The sequence below is a fragment of the Falco peregrinus genome, chromosome 6 (genome assembly GCF_023634155.1).
Source record: "Falco peregrinus isolate bFalPer1 chromosome 6, bFalPer1.pri, whole genome shotgun sequence".
Lineage (NCBI taxonomy): Eukaryota > Metazoa > Chordata > Aves > Falconiformes > Falconidae > Falco > Falco peregrinus.
In genome coordinates, this window is record NC_073726.1 from 92,419,513 (window position 1) to 92,447,040 (window position 27,528).

Consider the following 27,528-nt stretch of genomic DNA (forward strand, 5'->3'; position numbering starts at 1 on the left):
CCACAGTTTGCTGGTGCGGTTCCGGGGGGGGCTGCGGGAGCGCCTCCAGCCCCCCCCGCAGGGTGGATGTTGGCCCCGGTTAAGCCGCTGTCCCTGCAATTAAGATATGGCACGGCTGGCTCGCTTCCACTGCGGCACAGCGCGGAGGGGAGCCTGAACCAGCTGACTTCGCGATGCCGCTGCCTGCTGGGGGAAAACAGGCTCCAACAGCAGCCCCAGCAGCAGCTACCTGCTTCGGTCTCTCCCCCCGCTGAAGATTCTGAGGAGCCTGCTGGATCAGAAGGGAGGATTCTTCAATTCAGGATGAGAATGGAGGCAGGAGCATGCTGGAACAAGAAGTCTCTGCACAGCGGTCGGTGTGGTAAGTAGGGTGACGAGCAACTGGTTTTCACTTACACTGAACTACCTCTTCCTTTCGTAAGCAATACAGGCTGTTAGTAAAGGCTCTTCACTGTGAGATCCGAGCAATTAGTAGGCACACAAGACGTACATTGTAAGTTACAGCCTGGGAGCCCAAAGACCATACAAGGAAGGTGACGACTTAACACAGGGTTGTGACTGGAGCCAGATCATTTGCAGAGGACTACCGGGGGTTAAGGAGCAATCTAGCACTAGCCTCGGCAGAACCGAAGGTTTTTAAGCTGTGCCCTCTGACAAGCTCTGAAGGGGCAAGTCATGGAAGAAGCTTCCATAGCTTGGCAAGCTTCCCACTGCAGTTTGAGGGCTGTTCCAATAACCACTGCAAATAACAGAACATGGAGCTTATGGAATTACTGCCCGGAGCCCTTGCCAAGTTGGTCCTTAGGGACTAAGGTGACTAAAGGGTACAAGATACTTTTCTCTGATGCTTTTCAAGTTTCTGACATACTTTCAGCCAAGGATTTGCTGCCGCTGTGATTTATGTACGCAGTAACCCCCAGGTGCTCTCTTCCAGGTGCTTGCTCAGCCTCCACTTCGATCTGTGCACATTTCCTGGATCCACAACACCTTCTGACAAGAGTGCCACAGGTCTGCCACCCTGCTCCCAGGAACGTGAACTTCAGCTGCTTGAACAGAGACTTTGGCTTCACCTTCCTAAGGCCCAGACCTAAAGAAAGTTCTTTTCATTCCCTGCCACTTCCAACCAAGTGTTTTTGATGACAGAGTAGCACCGCTGTGTAACAAGATAGATCAGGTCAGCAGATAACTCCCCAATTACCTAGCAGCTGAATTAACAACTACTAAGACAGAGGCAAACACCTGCTCATCATACAGATTCTTCTGAAGTATAGAATGTTCTTTGTGGTGCTGGAGTACAGATGCCAGCTTTGATTCACGGTAACTTCTTTAAATGAACCAATAATGGGTTATGGAAAGCTAGAAGCTAGTTTCTGAAAACAGTTAAGTGCCTGAATTACTTTTTCAAAGCCTGACTAAATTATAAACAAAAGGCCATTTGGTCAGTAAGTGTTGTTAGTATGGTGTTAAGTCAGAGACTTAACAGAGACAAGTTCTCCCCTTAAGACAGGGTTTGGTGCATTTCAATTAACATCTGAATGATTCACGCTTAATCACAGATAAATGGAGGGCAAGGGGGCCAAGCAGCTAGCTGGAAGACATATTAGTAGGCACTCTTAGCACTAACTTGAAAATTCAGCTGAGAAATATCTTAAGTTGGAGCATAATGAAATTGGCAAGTAGAGAACCTAGGGCTCACAGAGACTGAAGGGATGCTAGAAGCCTGGCCAAAAAATAGAGGACTCTCAGGTCAAGTTCAGGGATCCAGACTGGAACAGATGTCTGCAAGAAGTACATCAGAAATGATTGAGGGGGCTAAACTTGCACAGAGGAGAAGCTCAGGCCTGGAGCAGCAGCAGGACCTTGAGACTGGGCCAGAAACACACAGTGAAAGTTGCTGAAAGCACTGGGAACGCCACCGTGTGAAAACTGGCTTTATTCTGACCGTGATGCCGCAAAACCACACTCCATATGCCAAGCCCACAGCTGCTCCTAGCGGTGCTTCCCGGTGCGATTGAAGCGCTTGTACAAGTAGCGGATCCTTTTGTTAAGATTGTGATAGTCGTCTATAAACATCCGATCTCCCACCACCTGCTTCTTGCGGATGCACCTCTGCAGCTCATTACCCCGCCAGCCTCGCAGCCATCTGGGCCCCTGGATGAGGTTCTTCGGGTGGATGTGGAAGCCGCCTGAGGACAGGAAAGTGGAAAGGATGAAGCCGGAGCCCCGGGGGGAGGCTGTTCCCAGAGCGGCCCGCCGCAGCCCCCCCCCTCGCCACTGGAAGAGCCACTCGCCTGCAGATGGGTCCAGCCGCCCTCCCCTCCTGCCCCGGGGCCGCAGCGGGGGGGAGGGCGCGCCTATGCCTTACCCAGTATCCCCACGTTGTCGTAGACCCCGAACAAAGCCCGTTTTTCCGTCCACCGATCCACCTGCTTGGGCTTCGGCGGCTCCTTGATGCGGATGGGCCGGGTGAACCCTGCCAGGGGCGAGGAGATGGGCACGGGGAGACCGGGCCGTACAGGGCCGCAGCGCGCCCCGCCGCTGCCGCTGATCCTGCGCTCGGCGCGGAGCAGGGAGGCGGCCCGGCCCAGCAGGTCTCGCCCGGCAGCCTGCAGCACCGCCGCCATCGCGGTGACCCCGGGGACCGCCTCTTCCGGCCGCTGTGGCTGTCGGGAAGCGGAAGGACGGAAACGAGGCGCTAACGGTCCGAGAGTGAAAAGGGAGCCGGTGATTGGGCAGCGCCCTGGCGCGCGGCAGCGCTGCTGGCCGCTGATAGGCCCAGGCAAGGGGGTGGGGCCAGTGCGGCCGCGCGCGCTATTCGGAGCGGCGGCAGGGCAATGGCGGCGGCAACAGCCCGTGGGGCCGTGCCGGAGGCCGCCTGGGAGTTCCGCCTGCCCCTTAACCTCGCCGACCTGCTGCGGGACAGCGGCCCCGGCTGCTATGTTGTGCAGAGGGTGCTGCCCGCTAGCGAGCTGCCGCCCGCCCTCACAGGTAAGCGCTGCCCCCGGCCCGGCCTGGGCCTACTGGCGGGTCACGGCCGTGACCGCTGCCCCCCACCCCTCTCCGTGTTTCCCCGCAGCTTTCCGGAGCGCCTTCAAGGCGCACGGCGCATTGGCGGTGCTGCAGCACTTCGATTCTCTCTACAGCTTGCTCCGGTGAGTACCGAGCGCGGGGCTGGGGCCGAGGGGAGCGGGTGCAGGGGGGTTGTGGCAAGGCTGGGGCGCCGAGGCACTCGCGCCTCTCCCCGGGGGCGTTTCTTCGCTCCCCTCAACGAACTGTGCTTGCCCTGCAGCTGCTTCCAAGCCGCAGAGACTGCTGTCAAGGAGGATGCCCTGGAGCTGATGATGTGCGGTGGGTATCCACTGTTCCTGGCTGAAGCAGAAGCACTAGAGAAGTCCCTCCCCTTTGGCAGCTCGGTGATGATATAAAGGCTAATGTGACTTGACCAGCTGGGTTGCACTTTCAGCCCATTCCAGTAATATGGGCCTGTAATCTTGGTGGACAATGCTGAGCTGTGCATGTTTGCTGTAAGGGCAGGCCGACAGAAAATCCCCTTCCCTGTGTCCCTGGAAAATACATCCTTGGGATGCATCAGCTCTGAGGGAGTATTTCTGTGAGCTGACATGGGGCTGTGGGGATAGGATGGGGCAGCGCATCCAAGGTTTGGGTTGCAGGGGGCAGCCCTTATTACAGCTGGTAAGATGTGAGCACGTCTTTGGTAATCTGATGGCTGCTTTAAGCCCTCGAAAGAGGGGATGGCTGAGGGGCCTTGAAAGGAGTTCTCATGACTTTTCACCTCTTTTCAGTGGTGTCCCATCATTCCAATGAACTTCCTGCCATCATGCATGATTCTGGGCTGAGCCGTGCGGACTGTGCTGCTCACCTCAATGCTCTAAAGATGAACTGCTATTTGCTGACTGGCCTGGTGGATGCCTTTGAAACGGAAACTTGCAGGAATGCTTTGTTGGAGGTGAATCCTAGTGGGAAGGTAGGTGAGGGGACTGTGAGAAACCACGTTGATAAAAGCAGAAAACATGAAAGCTTGCTATACTCTGTGGTATCTCTCATGTTATAGCTGGGTTTATTTAAACATGATGCCAGCAAGATCAGTGTGTTATGTGGAGTACTGGTTATTTCTGTGAAACTGTATATGGTAAATGGCCAAAGGGACAATATGTGTCTAAACATCAGCAGATACTTGGGTACCCAGGCCTCTCTGGTTCACTCTTCAGTGTCTGGTTAGTACTTTGTGTGCCAGTATTTTCTCACGAGTCCCTTTCTGTGGTCAGAGGTAACGGCAACCGTCATTTGATGCAGATGCGTGAACTTCTCATACATCTTGCAATGGGTCTCTTAGTGCTGTAGAACATGACAGTCATCTGCTTTTTTGAGGGAAACCGGGTGGTGATGGTGTTTTTTCTGCTGTCAAGCTGCTGGTGTATCGTGTTGTGTAATCTGCTTTCTAGAACAAGAAGAACCGTACCAAGACCTCTGGATCCTTCTGGGAAGAGGAGAGGGAGCCGGTTTTACATCTGCTCACACAGCTGCTGCAGCTGGATCTCCGTCAGCTTTGGGGTGGTTCAGCAGTGGATGAAGAATTTGTCAGGTATGGGGTGAAGTGGATGTAGAGGTGGGATGAGTGACTGGTTTTCTGGAGGGGAGGGTTAAATGTTAAATCTGCCAATGATGTGGTATTACAGCCCTCTGCAGAGTGCAGATTGCTGGGTAACTGAGGAAACCATCTTGAGGCAAAAGCGATGTGTTTAAGAACCACTTACTTTTCTCATGTAGGCCTCTCAAATTCAGGTGGTGTTTGCTCAGATTTTTTAAGGATACTGGAGAATCTCTCTGGTTTGAAAGAAATGTTTGCCTGCTGTAGTGTGCTAGAATGATGTTGGTGCAAGTTGTGATAGTGAGGTTCACTCTCTTCTGTGGCTTTAGCTTGATGACAGGAAGCTGTTACCACATCCTGGAGAATCCAAGCATCGGTCTTCAGAAGTACCGGGCCACACGGGAGGCTGTGACACATCTGCTTGCTGCAGTCCTGACTCACTATGATCACATGTTCAGTGAGTTCCTGCTCCTTTGCCTTCTTCCTGAAGCCATTCTCAGTTACTGTCCCTGATCTCTTTCTTCTCACATGTGAAAGGTGCTATTGTGAAGATCACGCAGATGCTGCAGCACTTTGAACATGTAGCCCCAGTGTTTGCACAGGCCGTGAGCCTCTGGGCCACAGAGTATGGTCTGAAAAGCCTGGTGGGTGAATTGCTAAGGTGAGAAAAATACCCTGAGGCTTGTCCTTCCCTCCCTGGCTACTTGGGGCACCCTATTCCTTGTTTCATCTTTCTATGCAGGGAAATCGGACAGAAATTTCCACAGGATCTGGCTCATGATACTTCAGGAGTCAAGGGTTATGCTACCTTTATAACTGAACTGGCTGAACAGATTCCAGCTCTGGTGCTGGCCAACATGAGTGTTCTCCTGCATCTCTTGAATGGAGAGGTACGTTACTGCAATATTGTCTGTCTGGAGAAGTCAGGGGGTGGAGGTGCTGTTAACCAGCTTTTTCTGCCTGAAAAACCCAACCCTCTTTCACAGACATCAAGTAGCCAAAACCTGCTGTTTGGAATAGGTTCTGCCCTTACCTAAAAGATGCAAAGGAAATGGAAACCATGACATCTACTGTCTGGTTGTCACTCTCAGATATCAGAGACTGCTTACTGGTCTAAGATCCCAGCTGTTGTCCGTTGTTCTTCAGTACTTAATGAGTTTGTCATTGTGTTACCTTTTTTTAAGCTGCCCTTTAAAGCTTTAAGTGTTTCTCGTATCAGTTCTTGGCTTCTGTGGACTTAGTTGGATAGCAGGGTTGAATTACTCTGTCTTCCAGGCACAATCATGTTCACCCAAGGTTAATACAAAGTCCATAATGGAGAAATTCACTTAAGGCTGAGAGCCTGGGACTTGGAAGGCCCAAACTTTGGGCTGTCCTTCCTCTGGGCATATCAAATTGTGTCTTTTTGTCTGTTCCTGGTTCAACAGCTTTTCTTTTTGCAGAGTTATATGATGCGAAATGCCATTCTGGCGGCTATGGCAGAAGTGCTGGTGCGGGTGCTGAATGGTGACCAGCTGGAGGAAGCTGCCCGTGGTACTCGGGACAAGTTTCTGAGTATGCTGCGGTCCCATATCTGTGACATCCATGGCTTTGTGCGCAGCCGCGTGCTGCAGCTTTTCACTCGAATCGTTCAGTGCAGGGTAAGTGTGCTAGGGAATTGGCTTCACATCACTCATCCCTTCCCCTGTTGTTTTCTAAAGGTATTTTTGTTATCCTGGTCTTTGTTTGCAGAGACTGAAGTTTAACAGAGAAAGGCATTGTCTCTGTGTGCTGGGGTGTCTGTAGTTCCTTTTTGCCAAGAGACCAAAGACCCTAGGGACAAGGGAACTGGGGAACAGAAATTAAATGCTGGTCTTTGTTACTGGAATAGAACAGAAGGAAGAACACAGTATGCAAGTTCTTTTTGGACATTGATATGGGAAAACATCACCCTTGGTAGATATACTAAGACTCAACAGGACCCTGGATAACCCAAGTCTTTGCTTACAACAGGGCTTGGATCAGAAGATAATCAGAGGTCCCTTCAGACCCAGACTACTTTTCTATAAGTCTAGAATCTCTGCCTTTTAGTACATTAATACATCTGCAGTAAAATAACTTTTTCTGGGCCTCTAGGCCTTCTCAATAACTTTGTCTATGCTCTCACTGTGTGATAGGTCCTGCCTTTGACTCAGTTTCAGTCTGTGGTATCAGTGGCTGTTGGGCGTCTCAAAGACAAATCTGTGATGGTAGTTAAAAATGCAATCCAGCTCCTGGCTGCATTTCTGTCCAACAATCCCTTCTCCTGCAAGGTAATTCCCACCAGTATGATGAGTATGCTAGATATCTGTTTGCAGGCTGAATATCTGCAGTGTGCTATAGCCTTCCTGTGTCTTGTGGGAGGGACAAAATAGCCTTTGACTCTGCACGTGGGAGCTTTCTGGTTTTCCCAGGTTCAGATCTTGCTTCCTCTGGCTCTTCCCTCACTTGGTGTAATGGTGAAGATGTGCTGAAGGCCAGGAGGGATGCCTTTGATTGTGGAAAAACCTGCAGTGGTTTGATTTGAATCCACTGTGGGGTTTCTTTCCTTTTGATCAGAATTAGTCTCTTAGAACATTCTGCACAGAGCTGTAGCTCTTTGTGTTTAGCTGCACCTGCTCCTGAGCCTCAGACTGATGATTTACAGGAGTTCCCATTCTAGGGTGATGTCCAGAGTCTGCTATTCCAGTTTCCAAAACCAGGGTTATCTGAGGGGATTGACAACTTCAAGCGGGCAGTGGATGAGAAAGAGTTCTAGCATTTCAGAAAAAGGAGGGTGAGTAACATACTTCTCTTTCTGGCATCTTCAGCTAAGCTGTACCGACTTGACTGAGGCACTGAAGAAAGAGGTGCAGAAGCTGCAAGAAATGAGGGACCGTGATAGATCCACAGCAGGTAGTTTCCCTTCTTCTTCTTTCCCCTTCCCAGGACATACCAGGGTTTATTTTTGCTCATCTTAAATTTGCTCCCAGGTTCTGGTGACTTTTGTCTCAGATCTTGACTCGCATGAGATGGTGAGGCCGGATAACTGGGATTAATCTCACAGCAGATTTTCAGATTTTCATACAGTAGTATTATAAAAGGACCATGTCAGTGTCCGTATCTAGATCAACAGTCCATTTAGCTAAATATCCTATTTTCAGCATAAGAACTGAACACCCTCTCAGGCTTCCATTTTCAGCTTTCAGTTTTCCATTCAAGTACTGCTTAAGCCATAATTTTGGTTGGGCAGATGTTAATTTTAAATTGATTAGCCTTGGACCTGGTGCTGTCTACAAAATAATAAATATCCAATGACGGTTCTCTCTTACCTTTCATTTTTTTACCCTCAGTGATTGGTTTATTGCTGGGGGGGGCGGTATGCCAAAGAGTTATGGTTTATTCTTACTTCAGTCTGGGTGGGATCAATGAGAATAGTGTCTTCCAGGGCTGGCGGGGGAGAAGAAAAGTGGAATTCCTAACTTTCAGATGAGTTTCTCTTCCCATTTAGGGTGTCATTTGAGTCTCTGGATTCTTCATTCCCTCTTTTGTGTTGGGTTTTTGGTTTTTTTATAACAGCTCCAGTGATCACCTCTGAGGAAGAGTGGGAAGCAATGCTGCCAGAAGTTAGGGCTGCCACACAGCAGCTCTTTCAACCACTGCAGGAAGGGGAAGAGGAGGTGCTGGAAGTTGGGGAAACAGTGGAGAGTACATCAGAGCAAATCACTGGGCTGCTGAGGAAGCTGAATTACAAGTAAGAAGGCTCTGTAGTTTGACAGTGTTCATCCCACAGGCTGTGTTTGTCCCTTGTTCTCTGTTAAAGAAAGGTTTGAGCTCCAGGGTAGAGGGATGATTTCCAGTAACATTACTCTGTAGGAAGAGATTGGCGTGGGCACTCGGCACAAGATGCTGACAGGAGCTGCTTCCCCAGTTGTTCAGGGCAAAGTTGGATGGTTTTCCTTGCGTTCTGCCCTGACGGGTTGCTGATGTTCTTCTCATGGGCGGTGTCGTTGTCCAGGAGTGCAGCCCGCCTTACGCGGAAGGCCCTGTGTCACTTCCAGGGGAAGGAGCCCTTCAGCGGCCCTGCAGAGGAAAGTGAGGAGGCAACAATCCTGAGTGTTCTGAAGAGACTTTACACAGGTAACTGCTTCGGATCAATCTGTCTCTTCCCTAAGTCCAAGCTGATGCCATAGTTAGGCCAAAAGGCTCTGGAATGCCCTGGCCCTCCTTCTGACCTGTGGGGCTCAGTCTGTGTGTACTTGACAGCTCATAGAGCTGTGCATCTCCGGATCATCTACTCATCCAGTGGCCTGGCATTTTTACTGGATTGGATTAGTCCTGTTATTTCATTTCTGGTCAAAAAAGTTCTGTGTTCCCAGTAGAAGTGCATTTCTGATGCTTTAATTCACATAGTATCTGCTGAGAGGAGTGTAGTGTTATCCACACACCCGCTTCTGTCCTGCCTGAATTTGTCAGGAGTTCTGCTTCCTGAACAGGTGGTGGCACATAATGCTTACCCTCTGCAGCTTTGACCAAGTATCAGGTTCAAGCAACCTCTTGCTTATCTCGAAGCCTCTAGGCATATTTTTAGGACTTCACATTCTTTGTCTTTGCTGTTCGTTTCAGGATAAGGTTTCCTAGCCAATCTCCTTGAGCTGATTTCTATCAAAACTGTACCATCTAAAAATATTTATAGCCTTGTCAATTCTCCACACTTCTGCAAACTTTGCTAGGGAGTAGCAGCGTTTGCCTTCTCCCTACTCTGCCCTGATTCCCTTTCAGGGCCTCATCCATCTTTGGGGGGATGCCAAGTTCAGATTAACCCCTTCAGCATTTTAGTGGAGTTTACCCCAGCTGGACCATGCCTTTCTCCACCCCTGTATTAAGTTGGCATTTCTATGGTGCATCACACTGTAGTACTGGAACTTGCTCTACAGCATGCTGAGATTTTGTCTTTGTAGCCAAGTCTGATGGCAGAATTTGGATTTTTGTCTCCTGGCTCTTGGAAGGGGTCACTATGGAGTGGAGGGAGAAGTGTTAAAATGCTCTGAACTGTGCCTGTTTCCCTTATACCTTACATATTGCTCACCAGCGGGTGTTTGTGCTGTGCAGGTTCTTGCCCAGGTGAGAACAGTGAGGATTCTCCACGTGGCAGCAGCTCTCCTCAGGCTGAAGAAGTTGTGCCGGACAAGCAGCCTCAAACAGAGCTGGCCAAACAGGAGATGTTGGTGCAATACCTGCAAGATGCTTACAACTTTTCAGTGAAAATCACAGAAGCCCTGAGCCTGATCAGCAAGATGATGCATGAAAACTGTATCTCAGGTGTGTCAAATAACCATGGGGTCCTTTCTCCCCTGTTCAGCATTTCGAGAGCTTTCCCCTTGCTAGAGGGGAGACACTGCAGTGGTGGAGCTCCAGGGGAAGGGGGCAAGTTTGGAGGAGCTGCTTTTCACTGAGCAGATGTTAGAGGCACTTCCAGGATATCGGAAAAGCAAGCACTGGGGTTGTGTTAGGGCATGGATGGGCTTTTTAGGAATCCATGTCTTAAATATCAAGGTTGAAAATAGTTTTACAAGCCAGGTGACCAAAACTACTTTATTTATGGAAGCTCCCCTGCCGCCCATGGGAGGGGGATGCGTGTTCATCGTCTCAGCTGAGGTTCTCCCAAAGTAAGCATGGCCAGTGAAGCTGTCCTGTTACCTGCTTCGTGTCCTGATGCAGCTTCAGCTGTTATGCTGGCCACAAGAAGGGAACTGAGCAGCCTGTCTTGTCCACCTCACCTTTCCTTAAACTTGATATGCTGTAGCTAAAAGCGATCCTGATCAACAGGTTCTATGGCCTGGTCCTCTTGCGTGCTGTCACGAAAAGTGGTTATGAGTAGGCCTTTGAGTTTAATTCAGCTATTCCTATTTAATATTAGAACTACTGTATTCAGTTAGACTTTTTTGAAGTGCTTATCATAAATCAGCACCTCTGAGGACACAGAGGGGCGCAGCTCTCTCCTCTCCCATTCTCCCTGGTCCATCTGCTTGCCAGACACTTGCATAGCTCTGGGGTACAGACAGGTCTGAGCACTACAGCACCCTAGCTTCATGCACACACTTTGGAGGTTTCACCTGTATTAAGGACTCGTGTGTTAGCTGTGATAAGCATCTGGGCTTTCCCAGCCAGGTTTGGATGTCATTAGCTGTTTGCACACGCAAAAATGAACTTTTGGGTTCAGTGTCTTTACAGGTCATTTGAATTTCAAGGCGGAGTGTGTGCCCCTCACCTGATGCTTAAACACCTGGGGTTTGGTTTATTTTTTTCATGGCTGTGCAGATTTTACTGGCTTTCCACCTCCCTGTTGTCCTGTGCTGTAGTGTAAGGAAGGCACATTGAGTGTCTGAACAGCTGGGACATTTTGAGACATTGTCTCCAGTTGGAGATGGTGTGCTGCTGGGTGAGGGGGTGGTAGTAAGGGATGTGCTCAGATTTAGATTTCTTTTTTAATTAAAGATTTAAGATTCGAAGATTTAATTTTATTTTTTATGTTGAAAATATGTATCTTCTGGTGTGACTAGAGACAGGAGAAGCATACCAGCTTCTCTGATAGGGGGTCTTTATTCAGATCTATAAGTTGAAGGCTTATTCTCGTGTAAGCTCCCACTAAACCAGGGGTCAGACTCTATGAACTGTTCATTGTACAGTCCCTCCGATCATTACAGTGGCTCTCTTGTGAATGCTCTCCAAATTAATGTTTTTTCTTGTCTTATGAGCAGAAGACAAGTATATTTCAGGAGTACTCAAGCTGGAATCAAAAGCATTGTTCATTACCCCATTTACGCATCAAGTAACTTGATTTCTCTGGTTACAGCATTGCACTGGGACTTAGGTTCAGCTGCTCATCTGCTGTGACTATGAGATTTTTTTCTTCCTGTCTCCCAGAAGAGAATTTTATTCTTTCTCAAACGTGGTGTCTGTGCTCTTCTAAATGTGTCAGATTAGATTTGGTTGTAATACTGTTAACCTGTACCTGTTTCCTCCGGGACATCTACATCTTTTTACTAGTAGCCCTGTTCTGACTTGAGCCCTCTGCAGACAGTAGCATTGATCTTAGATGCTTGTAGGGCTTGCTGTGAGAGCAGTATGCCTATGAATTTGTTTTAATGGCTTCTCTGGTAGGCTATAGGAACGAGCCACACTAATGCAACTGTTCTTTTCTCTGCAGTTGTGCAGGAATCCATTGAGTTCCTTGTGACAGCCTCACAGTTTGGTGTGCCCCAGGCAGTGCTTGGAGTCCGCAGGATGCTCCCCCTCATATGGTCAAAAGAGCCTGGTATTAAGGAGGCCGTGCTGGATGCCTACAGACGGCTCTATCTGAGCCCCAGCGGCAAGTCAGAGAGGTATGGCCCTTCCTAATCAGAAGAGGGTTTTTTCTCCACCCACCTCGATTCTTCTTTTGGGGAGCCGTTGGGAATGGGTTATGGGCAGGAAGAGAAATCAAAGTTGCCACCCTTCATGCTGAGCTGAAATGTAAGGTTATGTAGCTGAGTATCCCAGTCTTCCTGTGGCACCTACCACTGAGCTTCCACTCTTGGTTTGTTGTAGTGTCCATGTGTAGGAAATTCATGCAGCAAAACTCTATCTGAGGCCTTACAGAAGGAGAAGCTGAGAATTATTTTAAATTGAACTGTTATCAGGCACTGACACCTAACCATCTCATAAATTCACTCATACAAAGCACTGCACCAAGATATGTGTGCCCAAATGATCTGGGTAGGGTCTCTACAGAGAACAAGGGGTGTCTGTCTTCTCAGCAGGGTTCTTGGTTGGCAACAATTAAGTGAATAGTTTAGATGGCTATTTCAGCCCCTTTGGGAGTCAGCTGTTGTTATGGAGTCATCCCATGTCCAAGAGTCTTGCTCACTTCACCTTCTGTGGGCAAAGTTGTTGCTCAGTGTTCCCCTGGTTTGGGTTTCTTATGGCTGTCATCGCTCCTCCTGTTGGGATAATGAGAGGAATGGCATACAGTATGGGCTGAAGCTGGAGCTGTCTGGCTGACGCCAGGGCTCAGGTCTTTTGCTGACAGGGTATGCGTGCTGTGGCCTTATCTGAGTGTAGGCGTTCTGCTTCTGGTGTACACAACACATTCTTCAGTGTTTACTGGTTTTCTTTCTGTCAGTTTTGTCCTTGATTTTTTTTCAACATACACTGTTTCTTTATCCCTCACACTATACAACGTTAGTAGTTATTATTGTCATCTGGGTGCTTTCACACACATTTCAATTTGTATTTCATTAAGACTGATGTTAAACCTCTTTGTAACAAATCTCTACATGTGGCAGGTGAGAGGATGTTAATGGGGTCTTTGCTGATCCTTATTCAGGATTTGGGGTTGGGAGCTGAGTACTGCTTGAATGCTTTTTTTCTTCCACGCTAGAGAGGAGCTGTGTGTCCTCTTTGTTAGCTCTTCTTTCTTAGCGCCTGTTGGGTACACATGCACTAAGTAAGTGTGATCCCTGGTGAGATGCACCATACTTCACCCTCATATGTACCATCAGGGCAACACAAAGTATCCACTGCTGCTTATTTCTTCTTGATAGTATTGCCTGGAGATGACTCTCCTACAGTTTGAGATCTGGCCTTATTTGTTCACAGAGAGTTTCAGTTTCTTGTGTTCTAGGGAAAACAGTAATTTGACTTGTAGTTGAGAGCAAACTGGGAAGTGGCTGGTGGGTGCCTCTTGTTGAGTCTTTGAGCACAGCTAGGAGCAGCAGTGCACAAGGCAGTGGACTTCTGAGCCCGTGGCGTGCTCATTGGAACTTAAGCTGGGTGACCTGGAGGACTCTAGCTTGTGGAGGGGGAAGTCTCCAGGGATCAGCTCTATTATCTAACAGATGTCCTCGGCTTTCTGAATAGCAGAATAGAAACAGAATAAAAAACCTTTTTCTTTACCTTTACCTTTTTAAATTATTATTTCATTTCATTTTATTTTATTTTATTTTTCCCCCTTCAAAGGGCCAGAGCTCAGAGCCTGGTGCATTCTTTATCTCTCATCATGGTGGATGCATCACTAGGAACGATACAGTGCTTAGAAGAAATAGTGAGTACTTGCCTGGGTTTGGATTATGTTTGTGATCTTAATGTCTGTTACATTAAAATGGTAGGCATTGCAGTTGATGTCTTTGTTGGTTTGAAGTCCATCTTCCTCTGCCTCTCCCTACTTGTTTTATTGCGTTTCTTTTCCAGATTTCAGAGTTTGTGCAGAAAGATGAAATAAAGCCTGCTGTGATCCAGCTGCTTTGGGAACGATTCACAGAAAAATCTCAGTGCTCACCACTAGAACAACGTGCTGCTGTGATCCTGCTGGGGATGATGGCACGGTGAGCCGTGGGCCTGTGGTGTGGGAGGATTATGTGAGTGGGAGGATGTACAGGGAGTCAATTTTTATCGAAGAACTGCAGGTGCTGCATCAGGTGACCCTTTTGTTCTGCAGCTTCAAAAACAGTAGCCCTGTCATGGGGTAACGAGGCCTGGAATTAAACATAGTTGTGCTGGGTCCCACCAGCACAGTCTCTGAATGAGTATGACAACATCACTTTCTCTGTATTCTGAATGTCCACCCCTTCTCAGAGCTCGCCGTGCCACAGCTCTGCAGCTTTGTGTTTGGATAAGAGCAGCAATAAGCTGCTGAGTAGAGATGTCTGGAGCCTTTAGCATGAGGGAGGGAAATGAGTCCGCTTCCCTTTCTGGAGGCAAAAAGAGTGTAATTGCACTGTAAGGTTTTAATTTCTTCAGTAACCCTTTGGTATTTAGCTTACCTGCTGATTTCTTCTTGCTCTTCCTACTTCAGTTCTTAATCAGTCAAAACTAGGCCTGCATAATGATAATCCCAAAGTTCTTGGCTCTAGAGCTGGGAGCTGTTCCTGGGGCTCACAGCCAATTCTGCAATTTGACAATTAGATATTCCTTCCAAGGTATTTCTACCACCCCGTTCCATGTGCTTGTGGCAGAATTGTAGACATCTCAAAATTCAAGTCCTTCCCTAAAATCCTGGGATTGAATTCTTTAGGCTTCTGAGATATCCCGTGAGACCCTATGTTGAGTCCATGGCGGGGGGATGAAATAACAGTATTGCTGCCTTCACAAATCTGCTAAGGGAGGTGATTTTGCTTTTATCCTGAAGGTGCCCCGTTACAAACTTTTTAGATCCTCCTTTTAAATACATTCAATTCTGTTTTTCACTTCTTCACCCAGTTAATTTTATATTCCTCAGATCAAGCCTGGTCTGAGGAATATGCAATTCTACCTTTCATAGGTAGAAAGAAGAGCGGGGATGTGGGCATGGGCTTTGGAGTTGGGGTGTTTTTGTGTTGTTTTGTTTTGCACAGTAGGGGAGGAAGTGGCACATGTCACTGGTCCTGAGCTGCTGGACTCTTTTCTGTTTTGCAACATTTTTCTTTGTCTTGCCCTTTTAAGCTCTTCTTCTTTCTGATAAGAAAAAGGAATCAAGAATCTTATTTCTTTGTAAAGAGACAGTGTGTCCAGTGTTCACTTTGGAGAACTTAATCTCATAGTGGAGTGAGGATTTTACAGGCTTCTGTGGAATATTGCTTGATCTGGGTTTTTTTTTCCTTCCCTCCTCTTACTCAAACCACTGCCTTCTGTAAAGCACAAGGAGTATTTCTCTTGGTTATCCATACTTCTGTAAACTTTCAGCACCAACTCACGTAACACCCCCATTGCTTCCATTCCATAGAGGGAAGCCAGAGATCGTAGGTAGCAACCTGGACGTCTTGGTGACAGTAGGGCTGTCTGAGAAGGTATGTGAAGACTATCGCCTTGCTCAAGAAGTATGCAACGCCATCTCCAAACTTGCCAGTAACCGTAAGGTAAAACTCTTCAGTTTCTTCTTGAGCTCGTCCAGAAAGAGAGTTATCCAGAAACAAAGAAGGGGGGTAAATGGTTTGTATTGAGAAGAGAGAGAAGTGATTAAATTTTTACCAACTGTGAAATTAAGTAGGTTGAGACCATTCATCAGCACTGTCTGGAAAGCTTAGCACACATCAGTGAACATGTAATAAAAGAATTTTCATGAGGCAACAGGCTGAATTCAATTAGTAAAGAGTTCATTGCACAAAAAAATCTGTTTTCCTTTCAATTTTCTTCCTCAGACTCCCAGTTCTAAACTGATTTGTGTTTCCTCAACCATGAAGCCCTTTCCTCTACTGATGTTTTCTGGTGTTGTGATTCTTTTGCTCTTCCCTATTAACTGATATTTGGGAGTTGTCAGCTGTACAGCTGAATATAAAACATGAAGTGTTTTCAAACCTGTCCCTCTTGTACTTAAAACAACATGATGGTCCACAGCATCTTTGTCTGGGGAAAAACTTTATACTTTTTTTTTTTTTTTTGTCTTAAATGCACTTGGGGGTAAAAAAAACCCCACTATGTTTTTTGACTCAAGCATTTAGGGTTTTAGTTCAGGAGTTCCTGCATAAAAGCAGCCCTCTTTCACACAGCACCATCACTGTGTGTTTGCCCCTTCCACTGAGGATGTTACTGCAGGACCTTCATGAATTAATACACATCACAACATTCTTAATTGTTCTAAAGACAGTTGTAATTCAGTTTTAGCTTGGCTTAACTCTGCAGTAAAGTTTGTCTACACTTCAGACCCTTCTCACATACACTTGAATGACTGTGGTAGCTCTTCCTCCCTATCACCCCACACGCACAGAAATTCAGTACAGAGAGTAGGATTGTAGTGAACTGAGAGATTCTGTTTCCGGCTACTGAAAGCTGGTAAATCCTCAGGTAGCGGCTTGTTTTGGTCAAGTGTATCTTGATCAGGCAGATACAGATGTGCTGGGATATCTCAGGCATTGTCATACTTGGTTTAGTAGTTCTCTGGGTTATCTTACTCCCAACCTAAAATGTGGTGGGACTGATACAGAGTCAGCCTAAGTGTGAGGTGATGTTGGGTCCAGAGCTATCCTCTGTCATTTCTGATGATGGTTCGCTTTTAAACAAAACCTGGAGTACCCCTAGGCAAGGGCATCTGATTAATGTACCGTTGGTAACCCTGAAGACGCTCTAAACATTTCCTTCTTTGCTCATGTGGAGAATGAGTAAATAATATCAGCTTTTAAAAGAGTCATTTTGAGATTTCAAGAGTTATTTTGATTTAAGGTGAAATAGTGGAACTGCCTGGGTTGGCCTGGGATTATCATTTGGCCAAGCATTAAATCCACCCAGTGTTTGCCACCGTGCCTTCAAAAGTGACAGTAATGTCCCTTCTGTGTGTTCAGTTGCAGAGCATACGGGCTGTCCCTGCCGTGGGCCTTGCATGGCTTCGATTGGCATTGTGCATGTGGCAAAGTCGAGCACCAGGAAGGGCACGGGGGGATCTCTTATGTGGTAGGAGTAACTCATCTGCTCTCTCTGCAGCCAGCGCTGGAGCAGAGCAATGCACCATTTCGACTGCCACAGGACCACATGCTGTTTGCTTCCCTGAGTGAGACTCTGAGTAAAGGTGAGCCTGAGTCAGCAGTAGGTTTGGAGGGGATGAAGCTGGGCTGTGAGGCAGCCTGTGTTGTCACTGTTACATGTGGTACACTGCTCTCTCTTCTCATCAGGCTTCGCCCAGCCAAGTGGTCACTGGATCCCCTTCATGGAGACAGCAGTAACGCTCATATACAAGCTAGCAGAAGGGGCAGGGGATATATGTGCTCACATCTTGCAGATGTGTAGTCAGCAAGCTCTGGAGAAGCTGGAGGAGGCTGATGGGCAGAAAGCTGGTGAGGAAAAAATCTGGTGAAGGAAACCCGTACCCATGGTTTCTCATGCTGCGATTGGGTGGCCTAGAGTAACTGCAGGAGGAGCTGGGGGACTAGTTGGCGGTGTTGGTGTGGAAGGGTGCCAGTGCATGAAGGAGTCTGTGGAGCATGGAGGTGGGTTATACAGTGAAACTTGACAGTAACCAATGAGAGAAGAGGTCTAGATCACCACTGACCTGTAGTAATTTTTCTCCACTGGATCCAGGGGTTTCTCCCAACAGAGTCTCTGATGGTGCTGGCAGCCTCCCCACATTCATGCTGATGCACCTGCTGTCCCTTGTGGGACAGGTGGCACTGCAGCAGGTACAATATTTGGAAGTGTCAGTGAGCACAGAGCTACGCAGACGACGATGCCTCAGAGAGGAGGAGAAGTCCAAGAAGCATTCTGACAGCAGCATGAAGAAGCAGAGGCCCTTGGTGAGAACTGAGGCGTTTTTTTCCTATGGGCAGCTCTTCTAGTGTCCCAGCTACTGCTATGGCAAACTTCTGGAGAATGCACTCCTGAGGATGCAGGAGGCCTGGGGTAACGTGTGCTTTGGGAATAGAAATGGGCATGATTGACAGGGAGAGCTGAGGCCCTTGAACGATCCCATTCAATAGAACTCTCACATCAGTCTTGGGTTTTGAAGAGGCAAAATAGAGGGAATGAAGGGTGATGTCCTGGCCATGCTTATCTTCCTGCTTCAGGCAAATATTTCCGTCCCCCTCATCACTTCCTTTCTTACCAATGCAATCTTTTGCAATTGCTGCTGGTGGTGAAGAACACCCATTTGTGCCCTGAATTTTGGAAAAGGGCTTCTGGAACCTTGGTCCATAGGGTTTGAAGGTCCTATCCTTTCTCAGGTGGTAATGATGAAAGTTTAATAGTAACCTTCTTAATGGGATATGTATGATAGAAATACCATGTTTGGTTAGGGTTACCTTGCAACATTTTCCAGAGTGTAGTGAGGCTAACTTTCTAGGGTAAGAATAGAGAAAAATGTGCGTCCCTAGGTATCCAGCCTCTGTTAGATGCCTATACTGCTATGTCCAGAGAAATTTGTAGTTAGTTTCCTCATCCACCCTGCTTATCAGTGTCACAACCATTTACCAGACAGGAGGAGGTTACGATGAGATTTTCCAAGAAGCAGCAGTGGGACGCAGAGTTGGTCCTCACGCAACATCCACGTCTCTCTTCTTCCCTTGTGTTGCTTTTGCCTTGCTTTGAGGTTTCCCATAATCTTACTCACAAGACCAGCAATTCAAAGTCTGCTTTGAACTTCGTGCTTTTAGGGTTTGCGTCTCCTTGAAGTTGTGCCAGACTCTGGCATTGATGCCAGGTGTGTCCTAGGTCTGTCTCAACATACTAGCTTCAGGAGCTTCGGCTTTCTCTTTTTGTTGATGTTCTGTGACACATGGCCTGGCAAATCCTGGGGTACGCTGCACAGCTTCATTCAGTTCTCAGGGAAAAGTGGGTTATAGAATTCTCCATCAGTCTATTCTCAACTCTAGTCGTGCTGCTGGTAACCTGCATCCACCTCTCACCTGAGAGAAGAGTACTTTGTGAGGGGAGGGGTTATTGTTGCCTGTCGTCATCTTTACAGTCTTCCCTTCTGCACAGAGCACAGGAAATGAGACCACTATGGAGGAGGAGCTGGGCCTTGTGGGAGCCTCAGCGGATGACACTGAGGCCGAGCTCATCCGCAGTATTTGTGAGACAGAACTTCTAGATGGTGAGTGTGGCTGCCACCGAGGAGCACTGTCTCTGTCTGCCTGTGTGGAAGAACAGGTACAGTGGGTAACAGATCCAGAAAGAGGAAGGCTGTTTCCTTCAGAAGGAAACACTGTGATTTTTTTTGTCTGGTGTCAGTTTCTACACAGGCTGTTTCTTTGCCTTTCTGGAAGTGTTTTTTTCAATGGTGAAAGTGAGTCAACGAATTTCTGTAGTTTTGCAGGAGTTCTGGGATAAACAGAGTAATTGTTCTTAGAGGGATGCACAAACAGCACTCTCATACTTGCTGTCTTTATTCCCACTCTCTAGATAAGCACCTGCTCTCTGCCTTTGTTCCACTGGTGCTCAAAGTCTGCAAAAACCCTGGGCTCTACAGCGATCCGGCGCTCTCGGCTGCTGCAGCCCTGAGTCTTGGCAAAGTCTGCATGATCAGGTAATGGCTGGCTGTTCCGGTGCCTCTTCCCAGCCTTCCTGGTACTAAAGCACAAGCAAACGTTGCAACTCCTTTCCTGTGGAGAGAACAAACACAAAAGAGCGTTCATAGATTTTCTTTTTTTTTTTTGGTGTATGTGTCTCTGTTCTCTGAGAGATGGAATTCTGGTATGAATGCCTTCTTTTCTGTACCCTGTCTCATCAGCTCTGAGTTCTGCAGCTCCCACCTGCGCCTGCTGTTAACAATGATGGAGAAGTCCACTCTGCCTGGTGTGAGATCCAACCTCATTATTGCAGCAGGAGATCTGGCCATCCGTTTCCCCAACGTGGTGGAGCCTTGGACATCGCATCTCTGTGCCAGGTAATGCTACAGTCATTGCTGGAAGAACACAGGTGATGAGAGCTCTGGAAGGGTGACACTGGGCCTCCGGAAGGTGAGAATGACCCAGGAAACCAAATCTGAAGGTGTCAATGTAGAGAGACAAGAGACCTGGGCTGTAGAGTAGGCTGTCATGGGTACCAGTAGCTTAGAGATACTCGGCTGCTTTCTGCAGTAACTGTATGGTTCTGCCAGGTTGCGGGACCCCTGCCCAAGCGTGAGGCACACGGCTGGACTGGTGATGACTCACCTCATCCTCGAAGACATGATAAAGGTGAAGGGCCAAGTGAGCGAAATGGCAACTCTGCTTATAGACCCAGAGGAGGCAATCATGGGACTAGCTCACAACTTTTTCAGTGAACTCTCCAACAAGGCAAGTGGATGCTCACGGACCTTAGCTGACAAGAGTGGGGAGGGGCTGGTGGAAGCTGAGTCAATGATACAAGAGCTGAGTCCTGGAGAAGATGTGTTAGTGGTGCAGAGCAGCTGCCTGTCCCTCTGTGTTGCCTAGATGAGGACAGATAAAGGAAATTGTGCAACACAAGTTTTGTTTCAGCTGTGATGTTGCTGAATTTTACCTCATCCATTCGCATCAGAAGGCAGGTTCCAAACTGGTGCCTCATCCCTTTGCTTTCTTGTGTGTGCCTGGTACAGGGCTGGGAACAGTTCTCTGCAGCTTACCTTGAGGCTTTACAGCAGAGTTCCCTGACCTTAGGGCTCAGGCAGTGCACCATCTCTGAAACCTTTCAAAGTTGTTCTTGGCTGTGTGATGCTGAGACCCCTAAACTGAAGGAATTACAGCCCAGGCAGGTGAGAACAATAGCAGCGGTGCCCCCTGTACACCATCTGTTAAGCGTGAGTGCCGCCGCGGGCCCTTCAGAGTCTGAGATTTGCTGCCTGAGCAGCTGCAGTGGTACAGGGGCTTGCGCCACTAAAAGCAGAGCCAGCCGCCTGACTGCACTAATTCCTGTCTCTGCAGCGCCTGTGACAAACCCTGTCAAAGCAGTGGGAAGGGGGGTCTGGACGGGCCTCTTCAGGCCAGGCGGGAGGCAGTTCCTTGAGCTGAACTGCTGTGTGTTTCCTTTATCAGGAAGCTTTTTTGTTGGGTTGTGACGCGGCTGGAAAGCGAAGAAACTTCATCCAGGTCTGCCAAAGAGCAGAGCTGTCGCAAACCAAGGGTTGCAGTTGTTGTTAGCTTGGCAATTGGTTATTTTCCCCCTTAGCTTCAGCCAAATAGTTCTGGATGGGTTTGGCTGGCTGTGTACAGCTAATTTCAAAAAGCTGATGTTTTTGGTCAGTAGATTTGGGGCGGGGAGAAGGGAGGTAGCTTTAAGTGGGCAGGTTATCTGGCTTGACTTAAGCTGTCCTTTGTAATTCTGTATCTCATGTAGAACCCTGTATTCTGCACAGGATAACGCCATCTATAACCTGCTTCCAGACATCATCAGTCACCTCTCAGATCCTAACTGCGGCATAGAGGAGGAACCCTTCCACACCATTATGAGGTATTCTAGGGTTCGAGAAATCTCTTTTGACTAGGACTATGTTTATGCAAAGGGGGTGTGAGATCCAGGGAAGAGAAACCACAGTGACTTACACAACACACTTTTTCAGTTGTTCTTGATCTGATTTTTTCAGTCTGTATCTGAAATGGAGTCATCCTGAGAGGAATCTGTTCTAAAGCCACCTAGCTGGGGGTGAGGAGAAGCTCCACAGAGTTTCTACTAGCTCGTTCACTCTAGAAAAGGAAAACAGTTGGGTTTATGCGTGGAAACATGGATATGCCACATGGGAGAACACAACAGATTTTAAAGACTCTGCTGCCTTTGTCATTTTGGTGGCCTACTGGATTTTTTTGTAAGCAATTTTAGTAAAGTTGTAGTTAAAGTAACAGGTTTGGGTTTGCTGCTTTGGTTTGGATTTGGGTTTTTTGTTTTGGCCTTTTTTTCCCCATGAAACCTTACTCCATAGTATAGAGACATATTGAAATAGTTCAGTCTGAGGGTATTGGTTGCTCATAGACAGCACAAAAAATGTCTTTAGTGGTAAATTATAGAAATTTTCCTCTTATATCTGAAACTTAAACATATGAGGGTTTTTCTGAGTTGCCTGAATCCCTGTGGATTACAGACGGGACTGCTGGACAAAACAAGAGTATTTCTGTTGCTGAAGAGGAGACCAATAAAATCTCCAGTGACCTTTTTTTTTCCAACTACTCTTTCTGTCCACTGGCTATTTTAGCGGTCACGTTATTTCTGGTTTACGGATAGGGAAGCATTGGTAGTGCTGGTGAGACCTTACCTGGAATGCTGCCATAGTTCTGGTCATATAAGTTAAAGAAAGATGAATTGATGCTGGAACAAATGCAAAGAAAGGACTCCTGAGGATATGGTCTCTGTCCCATATCTTAAGAACGAAGCTTGGTGTAGTGGTTGTAGACATACCAAGGACTGAATGAGGATGCGCCTAGAGCAGCTGCATTGAGTCCAGTGCAGCCTGACTGAGCGTAAGTTAACAGAAGTGTTGGTACAAGAAAAAGGGCAGCCAGCAGGACCTTCTTAATACATAGAAGTTACTCAATGATTTCTGCGAGGACATCATGCAGAATGCAGAAGTACTTAACTGTGTTGAAGACTATGTCTCTATTCCTCAAGAAACTAAGAAAAACATGATCAGGTTAGTGGTTAAGTTTTTTTGTTCCCACTTCAGTGCAAAGTAACACTCACTTTTGCATTGATTCAAAATAGAGCAGCGTATCTTCAGCAAATTAGTAAGAGAAGTCACAAGAACGGTTTTGAAGGGGAAAAAAAGTAGTGCGTGCCACCCCACTCCTCTCAAGGCCTGCTTGTCAGACATGGTAGTCTGCCAGGGCAACGTGTGAAGTGAGGAGGTTGTCTGGAGGTGTTGCACGCTCTTAAAACTGGATGGAAGGAGCAGATCAGAAGTCATTGGTGCAGCCTTTTCAGCATCCCTCCGCCTCAGACCCTGCACAGCCATTAGCACTTCTTACTCCAGACCTTCAAGGGTCTTTGCGTGAGCTGGATTTCTTAGTTTCATCCTAGGCAGGTGCTATTACACAAACATGCAGTTTTAATTGTATGTTTTGTCCTAGCAGCTGTCCCCCAACAGGGTCTGTGATTAGTATTTTAAATATGTACATATGCCTGTAGCTTCTCCTGAACTAAGTCTGAGGCACGCAGAGCTCTCTCATCATCTTTGGATGGCCACCCAGCTGATCACTGGATAGGATAGCTGCAGACATCCCATAGTGTAGGCAGAAATGTGGTTTCCTCTCTGGGCTGTAAACTTTGCCTTTTTTTTTTTTTTTTTCCTTTGCAGACATCTCTTCTCATACATTTCAAAAGACAAACAGAGAGAGAGCTTGGTGGAGAAACTTTGTCAGCGATTCCGGACTGTCAGGTGGGTTGTAATCCTAATTTTCCTGACAAGCAAGTCTGCTTCTTAGGAACTGTTGGAAGAAACTACCTTGTATATGGTGGTTGTAACAGGTTCTCATCATATACTTCATGTGGCAAAGAGACAAATGCTGACATAACCTGGATTAGGTCCCTCTTTCTCCCCCTCCCCATCTTCCTCCTAAAAATACATGAATAAATATGTATAAGGATTCTTCTCTCATTACACCGTGACTGGCCCGTCTCCCTTCCCTCCTTTCTTAGGAAACAGTTTTGTGACAATGTAGATCTGCAGTACAGCTGAGCAAGGAGACATCCCACGTGTGGGTTTTAGGCACCTTTGTGGTCCTTCTCCACAGGCTCTTCCCTTGCATCTCAGCTAAGAAATCAGATCAGTGTGTCCGGCTGAGGCGTTGGGGTCCTCCAGCACCCCTGTCCAGGGTGATCTCAACCATCTAGCTGGTACCGGCCTCTCCTTGCTCTGTGTGCGTGGGCTGCTCAGTACTAATTCTATGCCTGGGACTCTGCTTTCTTATTCAAGGGCTTGTGCTGCCATAGGCTTAGGCCGTGCTTTGTCTGCGAGATGTGCGTGCCTTGCTCATGGTGCTGGTGACAGAGTATACAGTGCAGGACCCACCCCACCACCCTGGGGTATGGTTTTGCTTCCTAGGTTTCAGTGTGTGTGGGGGGGTTGCTGTTGCTTCTTTCCCCCTGCTCCCCAAGCTGTAACTTCTCTGACGTTTTCTTTTTTTAGTCTCCTTTTCTAGGAAGAAAGGCAGTAGAAATTTACCTGCCTCTCTGTCATGTACTTTCAGTGACACCTTCGTTTTACTTTCCACTGAATTTGGTGCACCCTGCCTTCCTCCGTTCCTGTGATTTTTCTTTCTCCATCGTTGTGTCTTTGCCCCTGAGGTTTAAGCTGTGCCTGCTTATCTTGGCCATTTGTACACAGTGCCTGGGCACGTGGCCTGTTCGGCTGCCTCAGGGAGTTGCATATTCCCCAGAAATATTTGGATTTTGCTTTCTGAGCTGGAGTGGAGAGTAGCCCCTCTCCAAAATTGCCTCCCAGGAACACCGGTGAGCTCTTCACATTTGTAAAAAAAAAATGTGCATGTGTAAGCCATGTCTAGCTTTGAATAAAAACGTCCTAATATTTCTCTGCCACAAAGATGGTCAGTTTAATGCATGCTAGTGGTAACGCTAGAGCAAGACTCTCACTCCAGGCTAAAACAGTAGCTTAAAAAAAGACTGTGCAGCCCCCGTCACCTTATTCAGCATTTCTGGAGTTCTAAGCATAGCAACATGGCAGGTGTCGTTCAGACTGTGGATGTGGAACCAGCTGGGTGCTGCAGCCTTGTTCTCCATCTCTCTGTGTTTGGACAGTGCATTTGGAGAGACTGTGCAGGACAGACTTCTGGCCCTCTGCTGTGTGTGTATTAATAAGAGGGGCTTCACCCTGGCTCTTTGTCCTCCCATTCCATCACAGTGGGGTACATTAAGGATGTTAGTCTACTCCCCACTCCCTTTTTTCCCCGCAGTGACTTTTGTTTTAAATTCAGTTGAAATGAGGCCCTTCAAGAGGAGTCCTCACCTCAGTGAGTGTATTTCTTCCTCATAGCCAGCAATAACTTCTGACACTTCTTAAGAGAGTGATTGTGTTCTTTAACAGTGAAGCCTTCTTGGTTTTCTGACGTGTCAGATCAGTGTCTTCGATGGCACACAGTGGTGGCTGTGTGCGGTGTGGCACTGCACTCTGACCTGTAACAGAGCAGCCTGGATCTGATACTCCGCAGGGCTGAAGCACCTGCAGGAAATGCTTTATCCTCGCATGCTGTAGTTCTAGGTAGGACGTGCTCATCCGTACATACCCCTTTCCATCAGAGCTAATGGCAACCTTTGTCTTTCCCAGGACTGACCGTCAGTATCGGGATCTATCCTACTGCCTGACTCTGCTTCCCCTCTCGGAACGGGGCCTTCAGAAGCTGCAGGACAACTTTGACTGCTTTGCAGACAAGCTCCAAGACCCAGCTGTCTACAGTTGTTTCCAAACTCTGCTGGCTCGATTCTCCAGAGCAGGCAGCAAACCTGAGATTAAAGTAAGGATGGGGAGGGGGCAAGTGTCCAGGCCAGGAAAACGATCGCTTTTGACATGCAGTGATTGGAAAGCCTTGCAGTTCTCCATTTTAAGCAGGCTACTCCTCACCCCCAACAATTTATCAGAGAACTTGATGGAAGTTCTGCTATGGATGTAATAATTCTCTGTCCCCACCTCTTTTTTTTTTTTTTTTTTTTTTTTTTTTTTTTTTTTTCTTTTCCCCACTGTGTTCCATCTCCGTCAGGCTCTGGCTGAAGACCTGGAGCAGAAGATGTCTGCCTCCCATAATCGAGGGCTGGATTCAGCAGTGACATGCCAGGAAGGTAGCGCAACTCCAGTGACAGAGGCGACCAAGCAGAAACACACAAGAAGTATGTTCCTTTTGTGAGACTGCAGCCTTCCCCCTCATCCTGCAGTCCAGCAGAGACACCTAGGGACTTTTCCTCACCCTTACAGACGGAGTGGTTGCTACCTTTCTCTCTTATTTTTTTGATTTTTTTGCTGGTTTGTTTTCTTGGCAGGCTCACGCCACCAGCCCCTGAGCACGGCCAACAGTGGTGAAGATTTTGTCACGCCTCACGCCTTCCAAAAACAGAAGTGTGCCCAAAAGCGCCGTCCGTGCAAAAAAGCTGTTATCACCTTCTCCAGTGATGAGGAGAACAACTCTGAGGACGGTAAGCCTTTGTACATTGTGCTCAAAGGCAGAAAGTGGAAAAAGGCTATGGGTTTGGCCCAGTAGGGATGTGCCTTTGGAAGTGGGCAGGTGTGGAACACCGCCTGGGTTGCCTGTAGACTTCTGTGTTCAAGGCAGGTAAGTGCTGGTTATTGACACATTTTATTCCCTTTAGACCTATTGGCAGAATTAAGAGAGGAAGAAACCCCCACCAAAACAACTCCCATCACCAGATCTTCAGCGCGCCAGGCACGCCGAGGCAACCATCTGCCACTGTCTTTTGACTAAAAATATAATTCACTTTATGCCACAGTCGTCTTCTCTTGTCTGAGCTACCCCATAATATGACAGTGCTTTAAATGAGGACAAAAGGGATGTTACACACCAGGCTAAAGCAGTTCCAATCCTGTCTTTTGATATCTCCACAAAGAAAGGCAGTGACGAGTATAGCTGCTGCTTTGGCTGGTTTTGCCCTGCAAGATGAAAGCAAGCTGCTCTGATTAAAAATAAAAATAAAAAGTCTGGGGAAGAAGGTCTTTCTAAGAAGAGTCAAACTAACCACTGAGTATAAAATGCTCATTCCCTTCCTGTTTTGTGTGTAGTTATAAGTACACCATTCAGCTTCTCTGGACACAGGACCCATACGCTTTTGCTGGGTATAGGCCCGTTCATGTTTGAGCTGTTCCGAAGCTCCTGCCCTGCCAGCCCCTGCGGGGCTTTGGGAAGTTACCGGCATCTTTTCCTTGACTTGGGCCTACATTGTTTTCTGGGGTTTTTTATGCCAATACCTGAATGGACATAAACATGATTGATGCTTATACAAACAAGTAGATGAGGGAATGATGGGGTGACAGGTATATTTACTGGGCTGGGACACGTGGACCAAACACCACGCTCGAGTCCTGTGGCTCAATGGAAAGATCTGCCGCTTTGCCACCACTGGTGTAACAGCCAGATACCAGCGTAGATACCGTCCCCAGCTCCAGAGCGCCCCAGTAAGAACGGGACAATCCTGTGAAATACAAAGATCAGAAAGCTACAGTAATATTGCCCCTCTCCTGTCCTCCCTAATAAAATATTCAGTGAAGGCTACAGGAGACCGAGGCAGTAGCTATGGCATTCACAGCAGATGTGACACGGGCATGCGTACTGCCTGGGACTACCGCATGTGCAGTGTTGCTCACAAATGGCAATGAAAGAAAAGGACAGCGGGTACGGATCACTACCCGGGCTCGAGGCTTTACAAGTCCGCGCGTATATATGAGACAGTGTGTTGATGATAGTGTGGTGAGGGAGATATGACCAGGTGGCTGGAAGAAGCAAGGTGGCCATAAAACTGCTGAGCGCTGGCCTCCCTTCAGGCCACTCTCCCACCTCCTCACTGGCCTCTCCCGG

General features: G+C 47.6%; 2 protein-coding genes, 1 long non-coding RNA gene and 1 other non-coding gene across 4 annotated transcripts; 3 read left to right on the forward strand and 1 right to left on the reverse strand.

Moving 5' to 3' along the window:
* Positions 1-225: 225 nt before the first annotated feature.
* Positions 226-1,513, forward strand: LOC129784827 (uncharacterized). Its single transcript, XR_008747951.1, has 2 exons — positions 226-361; positions 935-1,513. It is a non-coding gene; the product is annotated as an uncharacterized LOC129784827 (long non-coding RNA).
* A 402-nt stretch (positions 1,514-1,915) lies between these two features.
* On the reverse strand, positions 1,916-2,663 carry MRPL51 (mitochondrial ribosomal protein L51). The gene is made up of 2 exons (XM_055809257.1): positions 2,366-2,663; positions 1,916-2,186 (listed from the first exon to the last, which is right to left on the reverse strand). The coding sequence occupies exons 1-2, from the start codon at positions 2,622-2,624 to the stop codon at positions 1,990-1,992; spliced, it is 456 nt and encodes a 151-aa protein (XP_055665232.1). The 5' UTR covers positions 2,625-2,663; the 3' UTR covers positions 1,916-1,989.
* A 121-nt stretch (positions 2,664-2,784) lies between these two features.
* Positions 2,785-26,445, forward strand: NCAPD2 (non-SMC condensin I complex subunit D2). The gene is made up of 31 exons (XM_055809254.1): positions 2,785-2,988; positions 3,077-3,152; positions 3,290-3,348; positions 3,804-3,985; positions 4,464-4,603; positions 4,939-5,066; positions 5,147-5,270; positions 5,352-5,499; positions 6,052-6,249; positions 6,766-6,900; positions 7,438-7,522; positions 8,186-8,360; positions 8,625-8,746; positions 9,719-9,928; positions 11,817-11,991; positions 13,607-13,691; positions 13,838-13,971; positions 15,348-15,480; positions 17,039-17,123; positions 17,227-17,388; positions 17,633-17,844; positions 19,028-19,139; positions 19,448-19,571; positions 19,776-19,931; positions 20,145-20,322; positions 21,360-21,454; positions 23,289-23,369; positions 25,275-25,461; positions 25,705-25,831; positions 25,982-26,134; positions 26,309-26,445. The coding sequence occupies exons 1-31, from the start codon at positions 2,835-2,837 to the stop codon at positions 26,419-26,421; spliced, it is 4,248 nt and encodes a 1,415-aa protein (XP_055665229.1). The 5' UTR covers positions 2,785-2,834; the 3' UTR covers positions 26,422-26,445.
* On the forward strand, positions 3,409-3,729 carry LOC114011571 (small nucleolar RNA U85). Its single transcript, XR_003553517.1, has one exon. It is a non-coding gene; the product is annotated as a small nucleolar RNA U85 (small nucleolar RNA).
* Positions 26,446-27,528: the final 1,083 nt, after the last annotated feature.

What these genes read in the sequence shown, in the direction of transcription:
- NCAPD2 (XM_055809254.1), top strand. Translation starts at nt 2,835, where the DNA reads ATGGCGGCGGCAACAGCCCGTGGGGCCGTGCCGGAGGCCGCCTGGGAG. An exon ending in TCTCTCTACAGCTTGCTCCG is followed by an intron (nt 3,153 to 3,289) that starts GTGAGTACCGAG and finishes CTTGCCCTGCAG; the next exon opens with CTGCTTCCAAGCCGCAGAGA. An exon ending in TACAGTGCTTAGAAGAAATA is followed by an intron (nt 13,692 to 13,837) that starts GTGAGTACTTGC and finishes TTTCTTTTCCAG; the next exon opens with ATTTCAGAGTTTGTGCAGAA.
- MRPL51 (XM_055809257.1), bottom strand. Translation starts at nt 2,624, where the DNA reads ATGGCGGCGGTGCTGCAGGCTGCCGGGCGAGACCTGCTGGGCCGGGCC. An exon ending in CGACAACGTGGGGATACTGG is followed by an intron (nt 2,187 to 2,365) that starts GTAAGGCATAGG and finishes TCCTGTCCTCAG; the next exon opens with GCGGCTTCCACATCCACCCG.